At 36.2% G+C, this 26238-nt stretch overlaps 1 protein-coding gene across 2 annotated transcripts; it reads right to left on the bottom strand.

The window, feature by feature from the left end:
- Positions 1-8: 8 nt before the first annotated feature.
- Positions 9-26238, bottom strand: WDSUB1 (WD repeat, sterile alpha motif and U-box domain containing 1). Of its 2 annotated transcripts, XM_009334019.1 has the most exons (10): positions 25691-26238; positions 22228-22412; positions 19254-19346; positions 18329-18422; positions 16082-16115; positions 14402-14442; positions 14198-14304; positions 13119-13298; positions 3897-4037; positions 9-451 (listed from the first exon to the last, which is right to left on the bottom strand). In XM_009334019.1, exons 1-10 carry the CDS (start codon positions 26086-26088, stop codon positions 288-290), a joined length of 1437 nt encoding a protein of 478 aa, XP_009332294.1. In that variant the 5' UTR covers positions 26089-26238; the 3' UTR covers positions 9-287. The 2 variants fall into 2 exon arrangements, with proteins under 2 accessions (XP_009332294.1, XP_009332295.1); XM_009334020.1 differs by lacking the exon at positions 3897-4037.

Here is a 26238-nt window from a genome sequence, read left to right as displayed (position 1 = left end):
AATGAAAATTTTAAGAAAACTTTATTTGAAAAACTGTGAATCTGAATACTTCATTTCTTAAACAGAAATACCACAAAGTAAAATTGCCAAAGCTTAGAAGTTTTTCAGTAATTTTCTGAGAGCTTCCACCAGTGAAGATTTTTCTAACAAATATTTAAATGACAGCCACAGATTAGAACAGAAACACAATTTTTTTCTTTCCAATTGTTTCCGATAGAGTTATTTCCTTTAGCTACATACAATTTCATTTCAGTTAATTTTAATAAACAACTTCAAAACTAAGTGGCTTAACTGTATTTCTGCTGAGTCTCTAGCCAGCGACTGATAGCCATTTTTAGTGTCCTATTTGGTGTAAGCATAAGAGAGTGGAGAGGAAGATTTGTCATGGGACTAGATTGTCTTTTATTGCTGATCCAGTTTTCCATTGCCTCCTTTTCATAGGAATAGCCATCTGCAAAGAAACGATTATCAAAAGCTTTTATTACAGATGCTTGGGCACTGTTACACTGTAAAGATATTAGCTACTGAAATTTAAAAGGGATGTAAGGGAATCAGTATTTCCAAACAGGAAAATTGAGATCCAGAAAAATTACATGGTCTGTGAAAGCTTGACCATAAACATACTTGTTACAAATTACATAGTTAAATATATTACCATAAAACTTTATACAGCAGTATCAAGATTAAAATTTGGTTCAACTTTGTCAAGTACAGTGTAATTTAAAAACTAACTAGTACAAGCTATTTTAGAAAGTACTGCATGTTTATCAGTCAGTTACAGCTGCATCAGTTCACTGACAATGTTAAAGCAGCATATTGTTTGAAAAATTCTTGCAGCTGTGTCTGAGGCCTTCCCTCAAAGAGCCAGCTATGGCAGTAAGCATGGGGTGGGGACAACACAGGGGACACAAAGTTTAGATCTCTTTAGAAAAGGCTCCACTTGTACACAGACGTTTTGCTGCTGTAGTGATTTTGGTTGGCTTGGAATTTTGCCTCATGTCTGTTAGCAGCAGAGGCATGCCAGCAATGGACATTTGCAAAACTAGCCCTTTCCCATCCAAGGGATTGTCTCTGATGAAGTCACAGGATTAAGCCATGTTCGTGCATGAACTTGTGACTAAGGTACATGAGTGATAAACAGGACCAAATTACATAAAAGTCTTCCTGTGTCCTTATTTGTGGTTAAGGAATTATTTACAGTATAGATGTGATTCCTTTTTACAGCCTTGTAATGAACTTAGTCTAAGTAAGAAAGAAACACTGAAACAGTGGGGTGACTAGCCAGGCAATTGCAACTGACAATCGGCATTTCTAACACCAGTGCTTACTCTGTTCTTTTAAAAAAAATTCCTTTAAAGAAAAGCAGATGATGCTTATCAAGTTGCCTGCACCTACAGTTACTTAGCTCTGTTTAGAACTAAACAAATCACTCTAAAGACACTATACTAGACATTGTCAAGCCTCACCAAGCATTTGCAAGTAATATTCTGCACCCCCCCCGACTTACAAAAAAATATATCACAATGTTTGTAGTTGCTAGTTAAGGACAATGGGAGAGGAAAGATAAAAGGTATTGAACCATTACTGTACATAAAAGACAGTTGGGAATAAAACCAGCATGTCAGTTTAAAAAAAAAAAAAAGTGCTGGGGGGAGAACTCCCCACCAAAAAAAAATTAGGGGAAGAAAAAAAACCCCCCAAAATCAAAGCTGTGCTTTACCAAAATACATAAATGGCACACTGGTGTTAAAGTTACTGCACAGCTTTGGTTAACAGAACTATTAGATTTTAATCACAATTTAAACAAACATTTCCATTTAGCTGGATCTAAAGTTCTTGAGTAACTTTTTCAAAATAATTTTCACTTCAGGAACCCTTTATAGTAAAAAACAAAAAAAAAAAGGGGGGGGCAATGAAAGCTGAATGTGAATATAAACAGTTCAGGCTAGTTTCGTATTTCTGCCTCTGACTGCAAAGCAATAAAATACATTATGCACATGTTAACTAAGACTTTCTTTTCAGTTTGAATGATCCATAATGTAAAGTAAAAGCTCATTAACATCCAGTGACTAACACAACTAAAGAGTGCTACTTGTGCAGTGCTCAGCAATGAACACTGTTGGCACTCAGATGGCTGACCAAGCCCGAGTTAGCCCTCAACACCCATCTCGTTTCAGGAGTTCAGCTTTTCCAGTCAGTACCGAAACAAGCTGTTACTTAAAGAACAGAAACAGAGGAATAAATCACACCCTCCGCCTCCCTGCCCTCCCAGCCAAGTATTAGCACAAACACCCAGGAACATCTCTGATGAAATATAAACCTGTGTCCTCCACCCCTCCTCCTCTAACACAGGGCTACACTCTATTTTCTTCCCCTTTATTGAACATGAGCCACTTACTTACTTAACATAGAAAAAATCTTATGTAGGCTGGTCACTTGAGTAAAAGAAATACGCAGTTTGGCATTCTACCTTCTTTTTATTTTTCCTTAAATTCTATATAGCACAGAGGCATAAAAGTCTTACTTAACTCTTATTTAGCTTACTGAACTAAACAAAATATCCGGCTCACTTCAGTTACTTTCTAATCTCAGAAATATCTAAATTCTTCCAATTTGACTTTGCAAAATTGCCCACATCTTCAAGTCAGCTGTGTTTATACTACAGGAACTTCAGTTCTGTAGTGCTGGGCAGTGAAGTAGCTACCTAGTGAATATAGATGTTTCCAAACACAAAAGTATACTTTCCTTCTCCTGTCTTGCCACAAACCAACCTTTCTCCTGCTGCAATCACTAACATTTCTGTTACTATTCATCAACTTCTATAAAAATAAAGCAGTGTGAGGAACTCCCAGATATGCCCACCCTGTGTTCTGAAAAGCAGAGTAATCCCATGTTTCAGGACAGCAGTGTAATACACAAATACTGAATGGCACACAGCCAATATTTAATACTATAAATTGATCACACACACTGTGAACATTTTAATTTAAAAGGTCAACCATTTCTCTTATAAATGCCTATCTGATTTTGTAATATACGTGTGAATTGTGACTGGCGGCAATTTTCAGCTTTTCAACAAAACTATCCTGCTCTAGAACTGTATCCTTATTTCAAAGTTATATTAAAAAAAAGGATATGCAAGGCTGTCCTCCTACTGCTACTGTTTAGAAGCTCAAGCCCTGTTAAGTGCAGTGCTTACCACTCCAGCAGTTAGCACATGTTTTCATATTTTGAATGTTTTAATTCTCAGAAGTCTGGCCTGATACCTCAAAACTGTATGAAGTTAGTCACTGTTTACAGAGCATCAAAAAAGTATACTGGTCTTTTGATGATCATATGCCCCCCCTCTCTGCCCCCAAGATTAGAACTACAAAACACTAGTTCTTCATAAAATGTTTTAACTATGTAACATCTGTTCCTTGCATATCTCAGTTCCAAGGTCTTGCTGAATTTAAATGAATCCCATTCTGTACAAACTTCTAAGTAAAAGTGCCATATATATGGTGTGCCAAGAGTAGTAATGAGCCTGTTTTTTGGGTCCGCCCCCCCCGCACTGTGTGCACAATTCCATTTTGCATTCACTGAGACAACTCTGTAATTAAGCTTGTAATTATATTTGCAAAGGCACATAGAGGAAGGAACATTTAAAAAAAAAAAAAATCTATACAGCTTCATCAGCAGAGCTGACACTAAGCGAATTGCTTGATACAGTATTTTTCTCTGTATCAGAGATGTAATTTGGCAAATTGAATATTTACCACAGTTCTATTTTGTTGCAACAGCTATTTAGAATAGTTTATCTTTCTACAACTGATAAGATATGCCCATTTTTGTGTTCCCACACCTATCTTTACCCTCAAGTCATTCATTTTAGTCAACGTCACTTAAAGACATACCTGCTGCAATGACAGGATCCTTCATAAGCTCCCTTGTTATAGGACATAAGAACTCATCAGGGATAGTAACAGAAACAGAGATCATTTTCATCCTCAGTTCTTCAATTTTCTGGAGGACTTTACTGCGCAGGCCTAAAGACTCTGAAAAGTTATTCATACATGAAGTGGACAACACAGATGTGTAAGGCAAAGAGGTTAGGTCTTGCATTAATTAGCAATTGTGTTACAGGAGACACAGTTCCATCTCACCACCCCCACCTAATACAGAAAAATCTGCAGACACACCTGGCCACCACTACAAACAGCTCAGCTACAGCATGTAACTCCTGTTCATTAACAATAACTTTGTGGAGTAATGAAAACAAACAGTAAAACAAATGCAAGTGCAGCATTGCTGCAAAGACGTGGCTACCTGGCAGAACAGCATTTTAGTTCATGCATAATAGAATCACATACACTGCTGCATGTGCAAAGCTAACTGCAGAAAAAACTGAGACAGAGTGGAAGATAGCAGTGTTTCTCCCTTGAAACTGGACTATTACGAAAACAGTATGAAGGTATAAAAGTGCACAAGTGCCATCATCACCTCCAAACAGAAGACTACCTACCACCAAAGCACCTGAGTGAGGACTCATCACCCTTGGACCAGGTTTGCCCTGCAGTTTGGCATAGGGTCATATTTATGTCACTATTACGGACATAAAGTGCTAAATTTGTCACAGATCAGTAGGGAGGCATTCAGATGTTGCTTAATCTCCCAGAAAGTCTAATTCTAATAAGAATTGGAACACACTGAGCACACTTAACGCAAGGACCCTGCTGGTGGTGTAGCAATACACAAAACAGGATGAGAAGGATGTGATATTTACTCCACTTCCAACCCTCTGTGTAACAGCTTAGTGGTTTAGCACTGCACCAGGCATCAGGCAGTCTGGATTCCAGTGTGCCTTAGGCTGTGCAGCGTCAGGTCCACCTTTCTCACTTCCCAAGTGTATTGCTCTTCTAGTAGAATATTACACCAAGCAGGACAGCAAAATTCACTGACACTGTAGCAGGATCAGGAGACTCCAGTAAGAGGTTCTGGCCCCTGTTCCTTACACTCTTTGCACTGCATAATTGGAGAAAAAAAACACGTAAAGTAGAACCCATTCACTCAAGTGTAAGCTTACTAGTATATATTTAATCTTCTATCTTTGAGCCATGTTTGCACAACACAAATACAACTAGGTTCATACAGAGGTTCTGAGACTTTGCATCCAGGCCTTATGAGTTCTTGTGACTCTGCTACTGGAGATCCAGAACCACGTTCCTACTTCTTCAATTCAGGCCACCATTAATATATGCATTCACCTTCACTGTAAGTGGTAACAATGAGTGCCAATTTACAAAATGGAAGCATGCAGCACCAAGAATAAAACCACATGCCAGACGTAGGGGTTCCATTCCTTAGTCTGAGTTACAGTTTGATTGACCCATTTTTAAAAATGGTAAATAAAAAGGAGGACCCTGGGAACTATGGACCAGTCAGCCTCACCTCTGTGCCTGGTAAGAACATGGAACAGATCCTCCTGTAAGCTATGTCAAGGCATATGGATGACAGGGAGGTGATTAGAGAGAGTCAACATGGCTTCACAAAGGGCAAATCACACCTGACTAATCTGGTGGCCTTCTATGACTCTGTTGGTGGATAAGGGAAGAACCACTGATGTCATCTACCTGGACTTCTGTAAGGCCTTTAACACAGTCCGACACAACATCCTTGTGTCTAAATTACCGACTGGACATAAGGAAAAATTTTTTTTACTGTAACAGGTTTGCCCAGAGAAGTTGTGGATGCCCCATCCCTGGAAGTGTTCAAGGCCAGGTTGGACAGGGTTTTGAGCAACCTGATCTAGTGGAAGGCGGCCCTGCCCATGGCAGGAAAGGTTGGAACTAGATGTTCTCTAAAGGTCCCTTCCAACCCAAACCATTCTATGGTTCTATGATAGCATGCATGCAAAATTACCTTCCTGATACCCCCTTTTTTCCCAGATCATCTGTCAGTCTCCTGGTGAAGCTAGTTTCTGCCACATGGCAAGTATCACACCCATTCACTTCTTATCTGTGTCTTTCTCCCACTCTACCATGCCAGAGTGAGTGTTTAACTTCCAGCTGTGCCAGATTTTTAAAAAAATAATAAAACCATAACCCTGCCAGAGGAACCCTGAAAAAGCTCGTCAGCAAATCTTAGAATGGCTTTTTAATACTAGTCTTAAAAAAATGCTTCTAAAATAGACACAACTTTGAAAGCTTAAAACATTTAAATTGATACAAACACTGTTTTAAATTTAATACAAGCCACAAAACGGCAAGATCCAAAATCAGAGGTGCTGGCACAGCGTAAAGAACTAATTTCAAGCCACAAATACAGCCATTTCTCTAAATGCCTGATGTGTTACAAAACACACTATTGGTGCAGTGACTATCTGTTTGCAGGGATTAAAAAAGTAATTACAGAGTAAAAATTTGAATACCACTAACATTACAGGGACTGACTGCTTTTTTACTGACTGCTGTGTCCTTCCAGTCATGCTAAATGTAAGGACATACCATTTCAGTAGAAGTATAATTAATTGGATTTCCCATACTCTTCACATTAGTTTTTGTCATACAAGGTCATTTACATCTCTCTATTACAATACACTACACCTGTTGTATAGTATTGCTGTCCTATGGCTTAGAAAGGGACGACTGAAGAATGCCTGAACCTGTGTTTTTTAAAAGATTAATGTCCTCCTAATCTAAAAATAAAACTACAAAGACAATTATAGTTGTGCCATGCTGCCTTCTTTTCTTTCAGACTGTTTAGTTCAGAGGCACTCAAGCCCATAAAGTGAAGACGCATCAACAGTAACTTTGCTGTCTTCCAACAATGCATCAAAACAACAATAAGGTATGTTTGTACACTGTGCCTGCAAATTACACTTCATTGTTATATGCTCCTATTTCATGAAAGATAAGGTCTTAGACTTGCAGCACCTCAATGCTCAGGCAATGCTTGTGTAAAGCAACCTCTATCAAAATGGAAATAACTTATTTTTACAATTAAATTGTACACTGGCATTCCTCTCCCCAGAAAAGTGCATCACATTTATAATGAGGTACACTCTCATTCACACAATCTAAATAAAACCATCAAACTTCATTTACTCCCAACTGGACATTCTTAAAAAAAACAAACACAAAAAACAAACAAACAAAAAAAAAAAAAAAAAAACCCCCAAAAAAAACACACCACCTCACTGTGGACAATCCCCTTGGCAAGATGATGATAAACCTTAAAAAACCTGGGTAAGACATACTGAAGCCCTCATGATACGCAAGGACCTCTACCTTTTGTTCAAGGTCTCAGTAACAGAGCTCCTTTATTACAACGCATGAGATTGTACCCACCGACCTCACCACTCTGCAACGCTGCTACTGCTAAACTGATTGCAAAAAATGTTCATTAAGTTCTATCAGCTCTAGAGAGTGAATAAGAGTATCTTGATGAGTTGCTCAACTCTTTTTTTTTTAAACGTCTGGTACAGAATTAGGCATTATGAAATAGCACAAATGCTGCTAACTTAAATTTGGATTCATGGTGGGGCTTTACACTTACAAATTATATTAAGATTAATGTATGGGAATCTAAATCTTTTATAAATTCTCATCAAATTTGATTATATTTTGTGAGACATATTTTATTAATACCTCTGCCAAAAAATTGTTCACAATCTAGTTTAATGCTTGATTCCAACCACTAAAGGTGGGGATGCACAAGTTATGTTTATTCCCACACATTGTGCAGAATCAATTTATACTTCTCATTCACTAAAAACAAAACCAAATACCATAGTGGCATGATTATCTGCAAAGTAGCATAAGACATCAGTGCTTCAATTATGCTATTTAAAGTGCTCTATTAAATGACTGGCATTTACAGATTCACTATCAAACAAGACAGCCCAAGCAGAAAGTAGTGAAAGGACCATGCACTCACTCCTTGTAAACAAAAATAATGCATATTTGAGGTCGTGTGTGAGGCGGTGACGGGGGGGGGGGCAAAAAACAGCTGTATCCAAGAGAAAACTCATGCTGAAAAAATGCATGCAACTTCTGACCAAAACTGAACACCATCTTACATGCTGGGGGGAAGAACGCCATTTCGGAAGAAATTGTTTTCAAAAAACGTGATTAAAATGCCCAGTAGCCTAGTCATCATTGCCTTTTATACTGATGTACAGCTCCAGTCTAACATATACTTAGTGCTCACAATTGGTATTTTTAAATTTGATGGTATATGAATATATTATTACAAATGTTCTCAAATCAGATATAGTAATGTACTATTGCAAGTGAAGGTAGTAGAGCTGATTCTTGGCAAAAAACAAAATCCCTTAAAGAAAACCAAAAATCCAGTGGTTGGGACAGCTAGGGGAAGAGGGGCCTGTTACTGTGAGCAGTATGAAGCTTTGGTTTTAGTAAAGATTTAATTCATTCATTTCAGTTCAATTAAATATAATCAATCTCTTTTGCATAAAAATGACCTGTGGAGCCTGAGTACTGATATTTTGTCTGAGTCTATGACAATTGCATTAGGGTTGGTTTTTTTTTTAAAGGAAGAATACTCTGATCTGCAATTTGTGAGACTTGCAAGCTCTTCTCTCTACAATGCACATATTGTTGTATAAACTCTTTTTCATTATCATGTAAGGCATCACAAATACTGATTAACACATATTCCCCCATGAAGGACCACAAGTTTATTTAAGTATCCCAAAACTGATTTGAGTACTTACTATTACCTATTTACTGAGAATATACAATAGCTGTGAATCTGAAAAAAGAGCCATATCTGTGTTTGAGACAGCAGCCATTCTTTCCAACTTAATTGTGAGTAGAAGAGGAAAAAAGAAATCTGACAATGAGAACAGTAATTTTATAGTTCTATAAACTGTCACATTACAATTTTAACCTGTCAAGATTGGAAATGCATCCCAGCTATCAGTATCTTCATCTTGCAGCAGCATAAAACATTCCTCCTTTTAAAAACTGTTTTACGTCAAAAAACCTGTGGGTGTAACGTGTCACAATTTTTTCTCCCAATCTAGTAGTGGTAAATACTAGTTCCTACTCCGGTTAACTTTCCATCTTCAGTACTAAAAGCAGACTGGCCTTAACACACCAGTGCTTCCAGCTTTACTGTACAATTAATCAGCTGCCTCAAATACAGTGTGCAAAGGGATAAAACTCAGTCACACTGATAGGCAAGTCATTTTAATCAGCAAAGACAAAAGATGTCACAGAGTAAGAAAAATATATGCAAAAGGAAAAAATTAACCTATATTTCCTTAATAAGGATTATGTAATGACATATGTAAAGATAAAGACAATGTAAGAATTGAAATACAGTACTGAAATACAATAAAAGTTCATGCTTATTTTTAGGAAGAGTTTGCATGGCAATTTTGTAAAAATCTATGAGATCAGTTTGGGATCAAGAAAAATTAAGAATATAACCAAAGGAAAGAGAGGTAAAAAAGGAACCAAATAATTCTGTAGTTATAACTGGATTCTGAGGGCATCTTCTACAATCTTCATCATATGGGCAATTTCTCCTAAATTCCTCTCGTGCAAACAGATTGAAGATTATTGCATCCAGTTTGCACCTCAGTTAACTACCTCCTGATTAAATCTCTAGTCAGGGATTAAAGAATTATCCATGACACATCATCTTTTGAAAACTAGTTATAAAAGAACACCTAAAATAAGATTTTGTTGATATAGGCAAAGCACGTGTATTTTTCTGTTTAATCTATACTGAGCAATTCCCCCAAAGTTTACTCTTACTTCAGTATACATGTAAGGCATGGTGAATCACAAGTGATGCAAATTCTGCTCCAAAATGTAGTTTTCAAGCTCATTCTCAGACCCAGAGTTTCTTGATAAAGAGGTGAAACAGGAAAGAACTTACTCATACTTTTTGTATGTACCTAGAGTGAAACCTTAAAACCAAAAGAGGAAGACAAAAAAATCCCACATCTTTGATAGTACATTGCTGATGAAGAGAAGACAAAGTCAGTCTGATCAGAGATTTCAAAATTCAGTTTATGCATATTCATCCTGGGTTTAAGTTATGTTCTAAGGACACCCTGCAATAAGTGAGGAAAGGGTTGAACTGTCTTTAAGACAATCTGTTCTCTTTACATACCTAACCTAAATCAGGATAGAGTGACATGAAAAGAAGCCTTCTCAATGTGCTGCAGAAGAAGGGAAAGTATTTGGAATGCCTCCAACTTCTTTACAATTTGTGATATTACAGTACAAAATGCTTTGTATGGTATCAACCCCTAACTGAAGGTGTGGTTTTCCAAAAATTAGACCTAGTCTCACCTCCTGCCCACCTCTGCAAACAAACTGAAGTCAAGATTCACCTTACGTTAACACATTTAGTTAGCCTGATAGGAAAAAGAGTATGCAGGCATGGAACAATGTACACCCACCTTGTATTCTGAATTGGAAAAGGATACGTATTCCTTTTTTTCTGACTCAGCTGCATCACAGAATTGCAGTGCATGTGTCATTGTAGCTGTTAAGAATGAGAAATCCTGAACTTTGTTGAATGTACACAAGCTTTTCAGCCAGAATGTATCTAATGGTCACTTTACTTTTGCTCAACAACTTACAGACTTTAATACAGTGTTATTTATATTATATGACAATTAGGTTGGAAAGAGGCTAGTGCCATTTGCATAGTAATGAAGCATTCTTTCAAAAAGCTGTCAAAAACAATAAAAGAAGTGAATCAAATGTTATGTGAACCACTTGCTGATCGCTTTCTTAGATTAAACGCCTTCAAAGGCATGAGGATACCCTTTTTATTAAATGCAAATCAGAGCTGAAGCAAAGACTAACAGGACAGGAAATAAGCAGCTAATATATTATAGAAGAAAAAGCTCCTATACTATCAATCATCAAGTAAAATGGCCTAAAAAAACCTCCCTTTGCAAAGACTGTAAAAAATACTAAAGACTTCTGTGGCAAGATCTTACGGAACTGGTAAATGTTGCAGTTTTAGAGCAAAGAAAACAGGTTATCAAGGAGGGAAAGGACATGCTCATTCAAGTATTTGTATAGTGATAGACTCCTAAAATTTAGTTAAACTGGAATTTGAATAACACTGAAAAGCGTTAATTGATAGTATGATAGTATTTTCCTATTTTGTAAATGCTTGAGCCATGGCAGATAGAGAGCAATTCTTCAAGTCAAATATATCAGGCCATAATTTCTGTTCTGTGCCAATTATAGTTGTAGAATGATATGTAGAAGCAGAATCACAAGCATTTACCACTTCAGAACTGATTGATTTGAATGATTTTATTTGGTGACTTTGAGCAGTATATTTCATTATTTTCTTTTAAAAATGTCTTTCATGTAACCATTAAAGTGGAACTCATTGCTTCACACTGCATATATGCTGGTTCATATTTGTGGAGTAGCTTATGTTTATTAAGACAGTGATTTCAGTTAGAGCTTTTTAAAAAATTTCTTGCAGCTGCCTGATACTTGTGAAAATCTGAGTCCTTATCCTATAATCTTATGAAGGGTGTTAAAGTACCTACTGAAGAAAAAGCATGGCAAAAGACCAACGTCTTGAGATCAGAGACTGAGCAACGAGCATTTTACTTGATAATGGGAAAGAACATACTGAAGCTACTTCAGCTCGTATGTACCACCAATCCTCACTGCATCCTTTTATAGCAAATGGAAGAGCCAGAAAGCAACAGCTTCCCATAATTAGCCTATATTCTACACGTGCCCTGTCTAAAGCCACATCCATCCTTTGCACCTTATAGCTTGCCTTACAATGGGCTCTTACAACTTGGATTTTATTTTCTTATTTGAGTTTGAAATTGTTCTTGATAGCATCATTACAAATGTATCAGGCAACACATGCTTTTGTTGATTTTTTTTCCCCATAGAGAACGCTATATTCAGCAGGTCAGTTCTTATCATTGGTCACGCTGCATTCAATTCCCACATAACTTTCTAGTCAGCATTATTTGATTAGCCTCAGCTGGTGACTGCTGCAACAGAGTTTTAGGCTACTCCAATGTTAAAGAAACTGATGAAGCCAAGTGTCTTTTGTGGATGACAATGCCTGACAGATTCCCAGCATCCCTGCTGATTTCTAGAATTCAACAAAGTTAGTTAACACACAGAGATACTATGACCTGATACAGACCAATACCACACACACACACGTATAAAACAAAAAAGGAAGGGAGCAGTCTTCCTACAATGAAGAATTTGAACTTCTAAAAATAAAACTGTACTTTTTTAAAAGGTTTCTTAACTCATTCAAGCCTTTTGCTATACTTGATCTCACTTTGGCAAACATACCAGCACCTAATTTACACCTAAATCTAGCCATCAAAATGAACAGAGAGCTTATATTCAGAAAGTTCCAGTGCAGTTCACCATCCTTTAAATTTCTTATTTCAGAATTACCACTGTGGAATCATTACTAATATGGCACTTCCTTGTGATTCCTTCTTAAACGTAATCACAGTTTTGCAATAAAGTGACAGGACAATGTATTAACTAGGACACCTGATGAATTAAAAAGTGTCTGAGCCAGGCAAGCTTTGCTTGATCCTCAGGAAATGTCAACATCAAATGCTTCATCTCCAAAACAAGTAAAAACTAAAACATACCTTGTGTTTTTCTATTATGGTAACAGTACACTGAAGAATTTCACTGCTAAATTCAAGGTAGTTGACCACATAGTATTATAAACACAGCACTTTTGCAGACTGATAGGAAAAACTATAGAGTACCCTATTTACCAAAGTCAGAATCATTAAGCATACGCAAAAGCTGAAATTCCTTTGCCACAGCTTAATGATACAAAATCTAAAAAGGAAAACAGAAACAAAAGCAGGTAAGACCACTTAACATGGCATTGTTGGTGGAAGTGCATTTTATGTCTCTAGGTATAAGCAAACACACCAAAAAAAAAAAAAAAAAGAAAGAAAAAGAGTATTCTGGATAATGTGACATTAGGGGGTTTTATCAGCCCTGGTAATGAAATAAAAATACATTTCAGGGAAAAAAAATCCATGTATGGAACTCCTAACTCACTTTCATTCCAACGTTTTGCACGTACCTAAAGATTAAAAACTATTTTTATACTCTTACCAATTTTTAATTCATTAGTCAGACTTTCTTTAGTAAGATTCAGTAGTTCCTTGCCATCAATGTTATTCATTTTGAAAAGCCCAACAAAGTCTGCTAAGTCTTGTGCACAAAGCCAGGCTGAAACATCATCCTCTGACCAGTCCTCAACTGCCACCTTAGATTCATTTTCTACAGTATTTCCTTTGGAAAGGAAAGATAAAAGACAGTTTTAAAAAAAAAACCAAAGAACACACACGTCCACCCCACCCACCCCCAAACCCCAACAATGAAAAAAAACCCAGTTCTAAGAACAATGGCAGTAATGAACGCTGTTTTTCAAGTGTTCTCAGTACTGTACATTCCCCAAAATCTAATAAAGAAATGCTTATTAGACGTTACTTCACTGGGGGGCAATAATTTAGGTTTGTCTTTTACGTTATCAATTTTCAAAGTTTAGAGGAATTTGATCTCTCAGATGCCTAGACTTCTGTCAAATTTGAATTGAACTAAAAGACAGAAAAGTGTCAGCAGACACTGAAACCAAGTCTCACACCTCCTTAGAAAAGCAGACCAGAGTCCAGACGTACTCTTGTGCTTTGAACAAAGATCTATGTACCTTTGTTCCATATACTTTAGGTGCTGATGTATTTTGTAACATTAATTATCCTGGTTTTTTTCACCTATAACAACTGGTAAGCTGTATTTCTTGTTGACAATTCAGCTTGCAATTAGCATGTTTTCTGTTTAACTCATCGCCAAAGATACTTGTCCAAAAAGTCTTTCAGCGCTCTAGGAATAATATTCATCTCTTAAACACTGTCCAGAGAGTAAGAAATGGCAATTATCAGAAAAGAAGATATAGCAGATTAATAAAATTAAAATACTTCTAGTATATCTTTTCTTTAAAAAACAAAAAACCAATACCTCTGTAGGACATTAATAAGATCAATTCAGAGCAAAGATAAATAACGTGCACATAATCCTGAGGTTACAAACTAACTGCATGTAAGGAAAAGTGGGGTTTTTGCATCTTCAGAAGGTGTTCAGCAATATTGTGCTTTAAATTTAAAGAACAGATTACAAATACTTCACACACTAACCTGCACAGGGTTGCTTAAGGTCAAACTGCCATATGTTCACAGTTTTATCCATTGAACCTGTAGCAAGTAAGGGACTACATGGTGCAAAAGCACAAGTTGTAACATATCTACAAATAAAAATAAATGTGTGAAAATCCAAAAATAAAGGATTTAATTTCTTTTATTTATTAACAGTAAAACTGAAAAATCATACTGAATTCTTACCTGGTATGCTGTGACAAAGTATGAAGGGTATTGCCAGTACTCTGTAAAAGAATATTTGTGATTTTAAATCTTAAAGAATAAAAAGAACGTTCACTCATGTATATACTTTCTTTCAAAATAAGGAATAATATTGCTTCTTAGAAGATGACAGAAGTTACCTTCAGAGAAGTTATACAACCTTGCCAAAGCTGATCAGCAGCAGAGTCAGAAATGCAACTTGAATTTCCTGCTTGAAGCCCCCTATTCAATTCACAGGAACATTGCTATCCTTCAACAATCAGCCAGCATAGAACTTTCAGCGTAACAATGCCAGAAATACCAACTGAATTAATTATATCCATGTTGGCTCGTTGCTCATGTGGATAAAAACATTTCTTCTACAAATATAGGATTAGAAATGACCAAAGTGAAGAGGTGACTGAAAGTCAAATGAACTTCATGCTACAATCCTTCAATTGGGACAATAAATAATCACACCTATGGTTCTCCTATTTGGCCACTAGATGCTACTAAAAAACAAATTCCTGAATTTCTGCACAGTTTTAACTTACGATTTGGAAGATTTTCCTTCTTATGAAAGATACTGTTTCTTTGACAGGTACAGACAGATTGGAAAGATGAAGAGCAAAGTTATTCTGAATCACTAATTGATCGGTCAGCACTCCAGTTTTTTGAGCTGTCCCTCATGAGGAAAGCACCCTATTTTAGGTTGAAATCTCTCTCCCTCCCACAAAGGTTTATTGTCCCCACTTCTCCTCAACAGCTATAAAAGTTATTGTCCCATTTGGTAAAAACCCATTTGGTAAAAATGGTAAAAACCTAAGGCTACAAAAGCTGACAAATAGTATTAAGAAATACTTATGCTGTGGTTTTCTGCATCTTTCAATTTTCTAGAGTTCCAAAAATCTAGGGGACTTCTTACATACCTGTCTAAGCTTCAAACTACTAAAGTAATTGGGCCAAAAATTGGGAAGGTATCAAATTAGTGATTTTGGTGAAAAACTTTAACCCTAATTGAAAAATTGTATCAGTACAACAGTATGTGCAGAGCAAGCTGGAGAAGCTTAAAATTTGTTTATCCTTCATTTTCAGCAAAATTATTATTTTTTTAATACTTTAAAGTACTACAGGTAAATACGACTCACAGGTGAACCACAAAGGATGATGCCTAAACAATATGTTTTAAAGAAAATACACTGTATTTATCATAAAAATTTTCTTGAATTCTTTATTATGCTTCTATTTTATGTTTCTATTTTATGTGCACTTTACATATAATTAACTGAAGAATTTCTATGGTCACCATTCCTGATTTTATGTCAAAAGCTAGTCCTTCTTGCTTTGGAAGCTAAGATAAATTTAGGGCAACAAAAAATCCTTCTACTTCAATAAGAAGATAACATGTACATATGGAATTCATTGAATAATACTCTACCGTAGAAAAATCAAATAACAAACACCTCAAAGGAATGTAAATAAAAAATGAGAAAGACTGATCAATTCTCAAGAGACATTTTTCCTCTAACTCCTTCCCCCCCTCCCAAAATGCACAGTAAATATTTTGTGTTTATATAGTTCCTATTCTTTAATATTTCTTTATCTTGATAAGACACTGCAAAACCAGTGCTGATATTTAAAGACAACAATCCAGTGAATTATCTTGCACTTTGCTATACTTACAGTTTCATATATTATGACACACTTGTCCACAGACCTTTTAAAAAAAACACATCGACATTAAAATGATGCAGAGAAGAAAAAGGAAACTATTTTTAATTAAGAAGAAGAAAAAAAACCTTTTCCACAAACAAAATAAAAGCAAACAGATTTCTTAACACCAGTTTATGAAAAGCTTAGATATCTAAATCCCCTCCACCCATGCCCACCTTAAAACACCACCACTGATTAGCTGTACCTCCAGCATGATGTAAAAAACAGTAGTTAAATACGAAAACTCTGCACTTCCATGAGAATTTCTGATGTAGAGGATTTGCACAGTGCTTATGCAAACTGGCCCCCACTCTCACTGCTCCCCATTGTCTGTACCGTATCTACTTCGTGTCTTTGCAAGCAGTATCTGTAAAGCAGATGCAACGAATCTGGCTATCCATGATCTACTCTCAGGACTTCTATTTATTTTTGAAACCTTTCCATTTGCAAAGCAAGCTAGAAGTAGTAGTGCAATGCAATACATAAAATATAGTGGTGCAATGCAATCAATACATAAATATTTCATTAAATACAAATTGCATAGTTATTTACCATGACAGCAGTGTTTCCTGAAAGACTTTACGGGATAGACATTTCACTTATGACAATACAAGCGAAAACAATAATCCATATGTCTAATGGAAAATAAAATAACTCTATATCACAAACATTCATAATGATCTTCAAATACTGAAAAAGACTCCTTTAAAAAGAATACAAAGCAAAATGTCAAAGCAAGCTATTGTCTCCTGGGGTTTGTATAGTTTTAAGTTTATTTGCTGACTATTGTAGTCTTTTCTTTTTCCTTTGCAAGACATCAGTTTTTCTGTTTCAGTTTAGAAAATCTTCGTGAAAAAGACAATTAAAATTTAGAGTTGAATCATTTTATTTGTTATTTCAAGTTGCCACTTAGTTTAGAAGTGATTAAGCACTTTTCATGAGAAGTGCAGAATAAAAGCATACAGGCATTAATATTCATAAAAACATAAACGATTATTATCTACCTTATTTATAATTTCCTCTTTCAACAGCTTGATCCCTGAGGAAAGCCACTAGTAACCAGCTGCCAGTTCATCTTCGTGCTGCTGATGACCAACAACCATTTGAGCCTGACAGTCCTATCATTTTTCCACACAATTTACCGTCCACTTTTCTGATCTATATCTCCCCAATTTGGCTATAAGACTACATTGGGAGACCATGCCAAAAGCCTTGCTAAAGTTGAGGTGTAAAACGCACACTGCTCTCCCCTTGTTCACACTGCCAGCCTTCTCAACACAGAAGGCAGTCAGGTTGGTCAGGCTCAGTTTTTCCCTTGTTCAAGTCCTGCTGCTTTCCCCAAACACATTGTGCTTGTAAACAGCTTCCAAGCCCACTGGAAGGATTTGCCCAATAACCTCTCCAGAGACTGCAGGTAGGCTGACTGGCCTGTAGTTCCCTGGATCCTCTGCCTTGCCCTTCTTGGAGGTAACTGTGACATTTGCATCTTTCCAGTCATCAGGAATCTTCCCATCACCTCCACCCTCCTGGGTCTTTCAAACATAATAGAGTGACCTTGCAATGACACTGGCAACTCCCTTATCACCCTTTAACAAAGACTAATAATACTACTAGTCTCTAACTGATGGTTCATGATTAATTTGGGTCTTAACCATTATTCTGTACAGTGCTGACATCAAAAACACAGGTCTACAGTTATCTCAATCATGCACTTTTTATAGAAAAAAGACTTATGTTGCCATACTGTGCGTGTGGATCAGTGAAGAAATTTTTAATTTCAACCAAATCTATCAGACAAAAATCTCAAGATATTTAACTTTCTAAGAAGTTCCTGAAAGTGCATGAGTGAGAAGGAAATCCTAAATGGTGTCCCAAAGAGACGGTAAGATTGCAATGTAGATTTGTATTTTTAATAGATGCTAGAGTATCCACATGAAAGGCCACATAAATGCCCCAAAACCAGGAAATAATGAATCTCATTACAATATTCAAGAGAACAGAGCTTGCAACATCCTAGATTTCAAACTCAATCACCCACAAGACACAGACCAATTGGACAGACACTTCAATAGTTCTGGAGGTCACAGAACTATTCCTTAATTATTGGAAATATATTTTGAAATCTCCCAACTTTTTTGAACTTTGTTTTACAATACTGAAGCGTGAACCTGAACAGCCACCTGCTTGAAATTTAAACAAGTAAAAGATACTGCTTACCCTGAAACTAACATCTGCCCATCATAAGAAAATGCACAAGCCAGAACCGGGGCAGAATGTCCATTCAATGTGCATTTATATTTTAATTCAACACCTAAAAATACAAAAAGTAAATTATTACCTATGGACATATTCGACAAGGTATAAGACAAGCTGTTTTAGAAGCGTAAAGCTGCACCAAAGATCTGACTCTGGGACATAGTGTCTACAAAAAGGGGGATAAAAGATCACAGAGACAACTTAATTTTAACATCTCCGACTTCCTCACTTTGTAGTCTTAGCATGTCTAACAGTGTTTGATAATTAAATGTGTATCTGTACACACAATATTCATCCTTCTGTACACACAATATTCATCCTTACAGACTTCTATATAAAAGAGATTACAAAAAAATACCCACTGAAGATGTTTTTGGCCATCTGCCTAGTCTCTACATAGCAGTCACACATCTACATTGCAGTTTTAGCAGGAGCCAACACTGTTTTCATTTCTCCAGCTCTTGCTCAAGGGCCAAGATGTACCGAAAGATGAAAGGAAACCTCTCCCTGGCCTGGTAGATTAAAAGGTTGCAACCTATCAACCTGCTCAAAGGCCACAGTAGAAATGTTACTGGTTACCAAAAGATAAAAATGCTAAATAAAACCAAATAATTATCATAACATTAAGCTTGAGGGAATTAGGGGAAATGTTTTTGAAATCTTTACAAGTATTGATAAATAGATCACTAAATAAAATCTACAGGGCCCAATGTCACAAAGTGCCGCATGCCTTAGCTGCTCTCCTTCTAAACAGTTGAAAGAAAACTTTCAACTTGTTGTTAGTTTGGCTGTAAATCCATGGCAGCAGTATAAATGTAATCTTAGGTGTAAATTGTCACTAAAGACTTAAGACATTGGAATATGAAAAAAACATCACTATACATACCTAAGAAATCTGCAAACAAAATAAGCCAGAGTTTGATCTGATTATCTTGACCACAAGAAGCCATCTGGAAGTATCTGAATCCATGTTCACCATCTGATAAAATTCAAATATATTAATGGGAATCAGAAGCACTGAAAATAACAGCCTATCAGTAAACTACATCAGCATTCTTACACTGGAATTTGGTAAATTTCCTTAATCTCAGTACTACTTTTAAAAAGTGTTAATAAAAATAATTGCAGAAATTCTAAAACCATTTAGCAGTAAGAAATAGGTATCACTGTTATACTGTTTCCTGAACAAGTAGATAAAGACTAGAACTGGGCTCATATTTTAAGTTTTCTTGATGGTAAATGTTGGATTCCTCTATCTACTGAGTGCAACAATATAGTCTTTTAACCTGAATTATATGGTTATATCCATTTCTTCTACAGTTCAGTAGTTCTCAAACTTAACCACATATACAGGTACAAAATTTGAGAGTATCTGACAGGCTATTCTCATAATTTTAAATATTCAGCTCTTCATTTTAATAAACTAAGTGGTATTCCATGACTGCAGCCCAGCCAACTACTCGAGAAATACTGCATTAAAGATGAAATACAACAGTAATAGTTTTATAGCTTTCCCCTCCCTATTCAGTGGATATGAACATTTCTGAATTATTATGTTCCATTCTAAATGTGTTGTTTCAGCTCATTATAATTTTTTTTTAATTCTTAAGTCCCTTGCCAAATTATTTCTGCTCTTCTACTCCACTGAGCTGTGCCATACCAGCCTGAAACACATCACCATAACAATCCTTCAGTGGCATTACCTCTGCCAGTACCAAGTCTTATAATTCCTGCAAGAATCACCAGGATTAAGGCTAGAAATCAGAAAATTGTAACAGACATTCTAAGGGCTCATCTTTCCAGCTCTGTAGTTACCAGAAATGTCAAAATATTTACTGTCAAGTATCTTACAAATAACCCCAGAGATTTTATCTCCATTTTCCACCACATAAAGTATATTTTAATTTCATATGGTTATCACAATAAGATCCAAGTATACATAGACCTGTTTGTTCGCAGGAACAATCAGAGCTACTATGACTGTGGCAGAACTTAGGACTTACCTCAAATCTGCTAAACATTAAAGCAAAGTGCATAATTTTTGCTAGGATTTTACAGTGTAAGATTTGGGTCTTACAGAAAGATGAGTAGCACGCATTGCCTATCATGTTGTAAAAACACATGTTTCTTGGTAACTAAGAACATGTTACTTGGAAACTTGGTCTGGATGAGAATTCTGTCACGACGCACAGACTTCAACACTATTTTACAAGTTACCAACTTGTTAATGGGGTATTACAGTGTCATACAAGCAGAGCTCTTTGGGATAACTTGGAGGAGGACTACACTGTCTTCCACTGAGATTCACTAGAAAATTTTAGCAAGATCTGCCAATTTTTTACCAGTATCACTAGGTAATTTCACTGAAGTTTACTTATTCAGGAAGAGGGCTGCACTGAAACTGCAGTCGGATGGGAAAGCCCACACAGCATTACAACTGGTCTAGATTTGACGAGCTTCTATACAACTGTGACTGAATCCACTTTAAAGGTAGGAGAATCATCTGTTACAAATAGTCTAAAGCACAAAGAACCAATCAGAAACTCTGGTTCTAGTTTTGCTCTGAATTAAGCAGGTAAAGAGAGTCTCAATCTAAAACCATCTTTAATTCTACTGGATAAGCACTACTTATATGGATTTTGCAATGTGTTAAATCTGCCAATAATCCCAGAAGTTTCAATCCTTGGTGATTAAACAGCAACACACAAAAAGTAAAAATGCTGACTTTCAATAACATATGGCTTAAATAAAATTAAGAATGATCATAAATCAGCTAAAAAAATCTACAGTGTAGGAAATACTTGCTTTCTTGCCTGTTTCTCTCTATCTTGGCAGAAGGGCTGAAGGGTTGGGAACATACTTTTTTAAACCAAGTGAATAATGTCAACAGGAAATGGAGCGGTGGAAATTACACCTCTGATCTGTTTCAGCTTCATTGTGTTCCTTTCCCTCAGATTCAACTCTTAGCTCACAATGGAGTTTTTTGGGTAGCATTTTCACCAAGAAGGGTCTAGAGGTGTTATTTAAATATTAATATCCTTTCTATTGTTACAGATTAATTCAATGCTGTCCCTATACCTTTCAGTAGACACACATTTGATTGTCTGTCACTAATTCTCTGTACTGAAGTATATGCTCACATCCTACTTCCTCAGCTTTCTCCTGCTTCTGTCCTGCTTTTTCCCCCACTTCTTCCTCTGCTTTCTTCCCGCTCTGTACCACCTTCTTAGACAAGGTGGTACAGACAGCAGTACTTACTGCTGTGTTTAGCACTGAAAGATGCAAGTGGCTGCTCAGTTGTAATTTTTTGTACCTTTGCAAGAGCAGCTCGTGTACACTGAAAACAGAAGCCTACGTATCTTTAGAGAGACCACTTTGTCTCCATAGTAGATCTGGAAAGCACAAAAGTATACCTACAATGTTGTTAAGACAAGTTACAGCATTACTTCCTAAATCTGACAATGAGGTTTCTGCCCAACTTCCCAACCTCCATCAAAAGCAGATGACTACATGATTTTCTAACTCTTCATTAAACACTTTTACCTGACAAAAATTTATACAAATTAACCTTTCAGCTTTTCAGACTCTAATAAATATTTCAGAATTTCCAATATTTAGTTGTTCGGCTATGACACTTTCCTGTACTGCAATTAACTTCCACCAGGATATTTCAAATAGAAGTTCTTGTTTGTGCAAATGTTTCTTCCCACTACACAAGCTATGTAAGCTTAGACACACAAGTCTTCAGTATTCCCCCACAATTATACAAAAAGTCTGTGTTGTGACATAATTTTACTGGTTTTGGCTGGGATAGTAGCTCCTTTTTCCATGTTCCTCCCCTGACGAGTCAAGTAACTAACCAGAAATCAGCTGTGAAGAAATATCACAGCAGGTAACGCCAAGATCATGTGCTTTTTCATTATACAGGCATCTCATTTTATCATCCCAAATGGTTAAATCACCACACGATGATCCAGTGACAAAGAAATTTCCATTAGGAGAAAATGCACAGGCCACCAAAGAACCATCTTTAACATTCCCCGATCTGAAAAGCAAGAGTACACGGGATTTGAATTTAAAATAAGTAATGTTCTGAAGAAGTGATCTCTAAATTGCAATCTGATACAATAAGCCAAACTGTTCTAAGTTTTGCACTTTGGAACTTGGTAACAGAAGGGAGAGAAACTCACAGCAACTGTGGAAGGAGATGCAAAATAAGCACAGCTGCAGGAACCAGGACCTGCTCTTTGACTGCAGGAGGAAAAATGCAAGATGGCACTCCAAGGCAATAATTTTAACTGAGTGATAAAATAATTTTCAAACTAAAGACAATCTGCATGGACTTACCATTTGAAAGGCACAATGCACTGTTAAAATTCTATGGCAGGATAAATTGTAAAAGTTAAATACACAACTATCATAACACAGATTTACATGTACACAAACGGGAAAAAAAGACCCCCACAGAGACCACAAAGACCTGTTTTGTCTTTTTAAAGACAAAACAGAACACCTACTGACCCATATGGTAAGCTGTGGCTGAGTAGAATACTTTGTGATTTATGACATAGGGTTAATTTTGGACTATTCATACACAAGAGAAAGCAATGTGAAAAAAATTATTTCTATATTTTAACTAAGTCAGCCAAAGCACTTCGTAAAACTGATGTTAAAAGAAAATTCCTAGCAGATATGGAATTGTGGTCAATCCTCAGGAAGGAAGTGGGGTCAACCTAACATCCTTTAGGTTATCTGATAGTAACCAAAAGTCAGTTGAAAGTGTCTCACTCCTTTTAATGGACATTAGATCTGGCCCAGCATGCGTACTTAAATCTTAAAGTGCAGGGGAAAAAATCACAGCCATAAGCAACAGTCATACAGCAAGAAATATCAGTCGTCTTTACTCTGTCATTGTATTTTGTAGAACAGCTGCTCATTGTCTTTTGCTGATAGAAATTTTATTTACTGCCAGAAGTGTCAAACTTAATGCCACAGAAAACAGACAAGTCAATAAACTTTCCTGAGAGTCTCTCTAATTAGACCCAGGACCTTCAAAAAAGCATTGACTCCCTTAATTTTATCATTAAGGACACCAACAGATACACTACAGTGCTTCCCATTTTTATATGTACAATTCTTTTTCCTTAGCGCAGCTTTTAAAACTTTCCTTCTTTCACAAAAAAAGCTGCAGATTCTGCTCTGAAAACGTAACAGTAAAATAAATAGTACTATACATGTTCAGAGTATGCATTTAAGACTTTCAGGCCAGATATCACTATCTTAACTACTGAACAGGAAATAGAGAACACTTTAAGAAACACACATAAATTAATTTGCTTTCATGTTGTTTACATCCATCACAGAGATGATTTAAATAGCCATCTTACTTCTCAATTTGAACAGGCAGTCAATTACAACAGTTGAGCTGATAAGGAGTAACTGGATACCTTTGTTGTACTTACCATCCGTATATTTAATCAAGTGACATAATAGTATGGTAACATATCAACACAATCAACTGTTGCAAAAGAAACAGAGGACCACAGACTGACATTAGATGGTTAACTAAAGTCCTCTGACATAATTTTTAAGTACCTTGATAATTTCTAAGTAATATTGACCTCAGCTTTAAGAAAATGGGACAGGTGCACTTTTCTATCTGCAATTACAAATGACAATAATAATAAAAAAAATTCATCAGCTGAAAATATATATACACACACCTCCTAAAATATATACAATTAAAGTTAAGCTGACTACTGTTGGCATGTTAACTCTGAAATGAACTTTTAAAAGTGAAGGGGACAGGATATGAATGTTCAAGTTCTGTCTCGCTTTTTTACAATGGAAACACCAAAGTAGAATAATTTCTGCTTAAAACAACAATATCTTTTCTATATAGTCATTATACATCCACCATTCAACTAGGAAGAAATTAAGGATGTAGGTCTAAAACATGCATCACTGCATATATTAATAGCATATACTTGTCAGAAATGACTTTTTAATATTTCTGGGTTTTTCCCTGAGTAACAAGTATTCTGAATTAAAAAAAAAAACTCTTGGCTAGTAATACCTCAAAATAGATAAACCCTTAGAATTCAGAATACTAATGATTGAAATTCCCAATTTTTCTTAAAGATAAAACTAAGAAACAATACATAATCAATACCTCTTTATTCTCTGAAAACGAAACAACCATTTCAGTGTTTCTGTATGCATTACAAACAATAAGGTGGCAAAAATCTATTAGAATTCTGTTTATGGACAGGTTTCCAGATTTACGCGATTTCAGGTAACTATAATCAATCGTTTTGAAAAATTTTACAGTTCCCATCTAAATCACTGCTGTGGAAGGCAAAGGTAGAGAGGCCACAAAAGCAGTAACATGCTTGACAGGAGATTACCAGAATCAAACAAGTTTGGCTTTCAGAAATGGCTGCTCCCTCATCCTGAGTGAAACATCTCATCAATCCTCTCAAATTCTTAACTTCTTTCCTAACTTCAGAGAGATGTTGCATAATTGCTGCTCTAAAACCTAAATAATGTCTTGCCTAAGTACAGATTACAAGAACTGGCCTGAAGACTTTATTGAAATATAGAGACGTAGAGGAGGACTTCGAAGATCACCCTAAGGTTCATGCCTTTAACTGTGCAACATCACTAAAAACGCTCATCTGCTTTGTTTCAAATGTTTATTGGAAACCCATGTGAAATGTTGACTATCATACTCAACTCACTCAGCTCCAAACTCCTATCACTGTTATGTCTTAAACTGTATGGTTTCAGGATATGTCAATAGTTTCCAAACTTTTTCATTGCTGGATTACTGTCAAGCTTCTAAGACCTTCCTGGACTCCAAATAGCCTTGCAATTAAATACTTAATTAAAAACCACTATGCATAATAAAATATAAGGCACACAGCACAGTCAGGCCAGGCTCCACTAACTAACTGTGTATTACGTATCATAGTTTGTTGACCCACTGTTTAGAAACCAGATGCATGCAGTATGCAATGCATTGGATTTCATGTTAAGTCAATGATAACACTTCCATTAACTTAAAAAAAAATCAGGATTTAGATGAAAGATAACTTAGTAAAAATTAAAGCTTCTTGAGTTTGTGTTGTTTAACTTTAAAAAAAAAAACCTCAGCACTTCTCCCTCTCCTATTGATACTCTTTTGGTCTGCTAAATCCTATTCCTTTTTCTTTGTAATGTCAATCAGTGGTGTAAGTCTGCACATCTTGTACACAGTACAGCATACTACTTAAATTACATTGTCATGGTAAACAAGACTGTCAAAAAATATTTGGCACTCACCTGTACAGTTTCAATGACTGCATGTTCCAAAGAACTACACTCCCATCCGCTGCCCCTGACACTAGATATGTGGACTCAGGAGAAAATCGGCAGACTCTAACAGGACTGCCGCTGGGCTGCTCTAGCACTGCCAGCATCCGACCATCGTGAGTGTTCCAAACCATGGTAGTGCCATCTGTTGAACACGAAGCTAAAACGTGTCCTGATGGAGAGAAGCAGCAGCAGTGGACAGCATAGGTATGACCTTTTAAAGGTGAGTACGGAAGCTCAGTAAAGTTGTTTAAAGAATAAACGCGAATTGTTTTGTCCAAGGAACAAGTAGCCAAGCACGATGATGAGAAGGCACAGTAGTTGACATCATTACTATGATCTGCTAAAGTGTGAATTAATGTCGCCATTTTATCTACTTTCAACAGAAATATCTGAAAAAAAGTTTAACAGTTAGACTTATCTCTCCTATTTCATAAATGAAACATACTACCTTAACAAGACACATTCTCCAGAAAAAAAATAATAAATTCATTTGCAGAGGCATATTTTTCATCTAA

This window comes from Pygoscelis adeliae, unplaced genomic scaffold, assembly GCF_000699105.1.
Source record: "Pygoscelis adeliae isolate BGI_AS28 unplaced genomic scaffold, ASM69910v1 Scaffold131, whole genome shotgun sequence".
In the NCBI taxonomy this organism is placed as follows: Eukaryota; Metazoa; Chordata; class Aves; order Sphenisciformes; family Spheniscidae; genus Pygoscelis; species Pygoscelis adeliae.
This window is presented reverse-complemented; position numbering and strand designations above follow the sequence as displayed.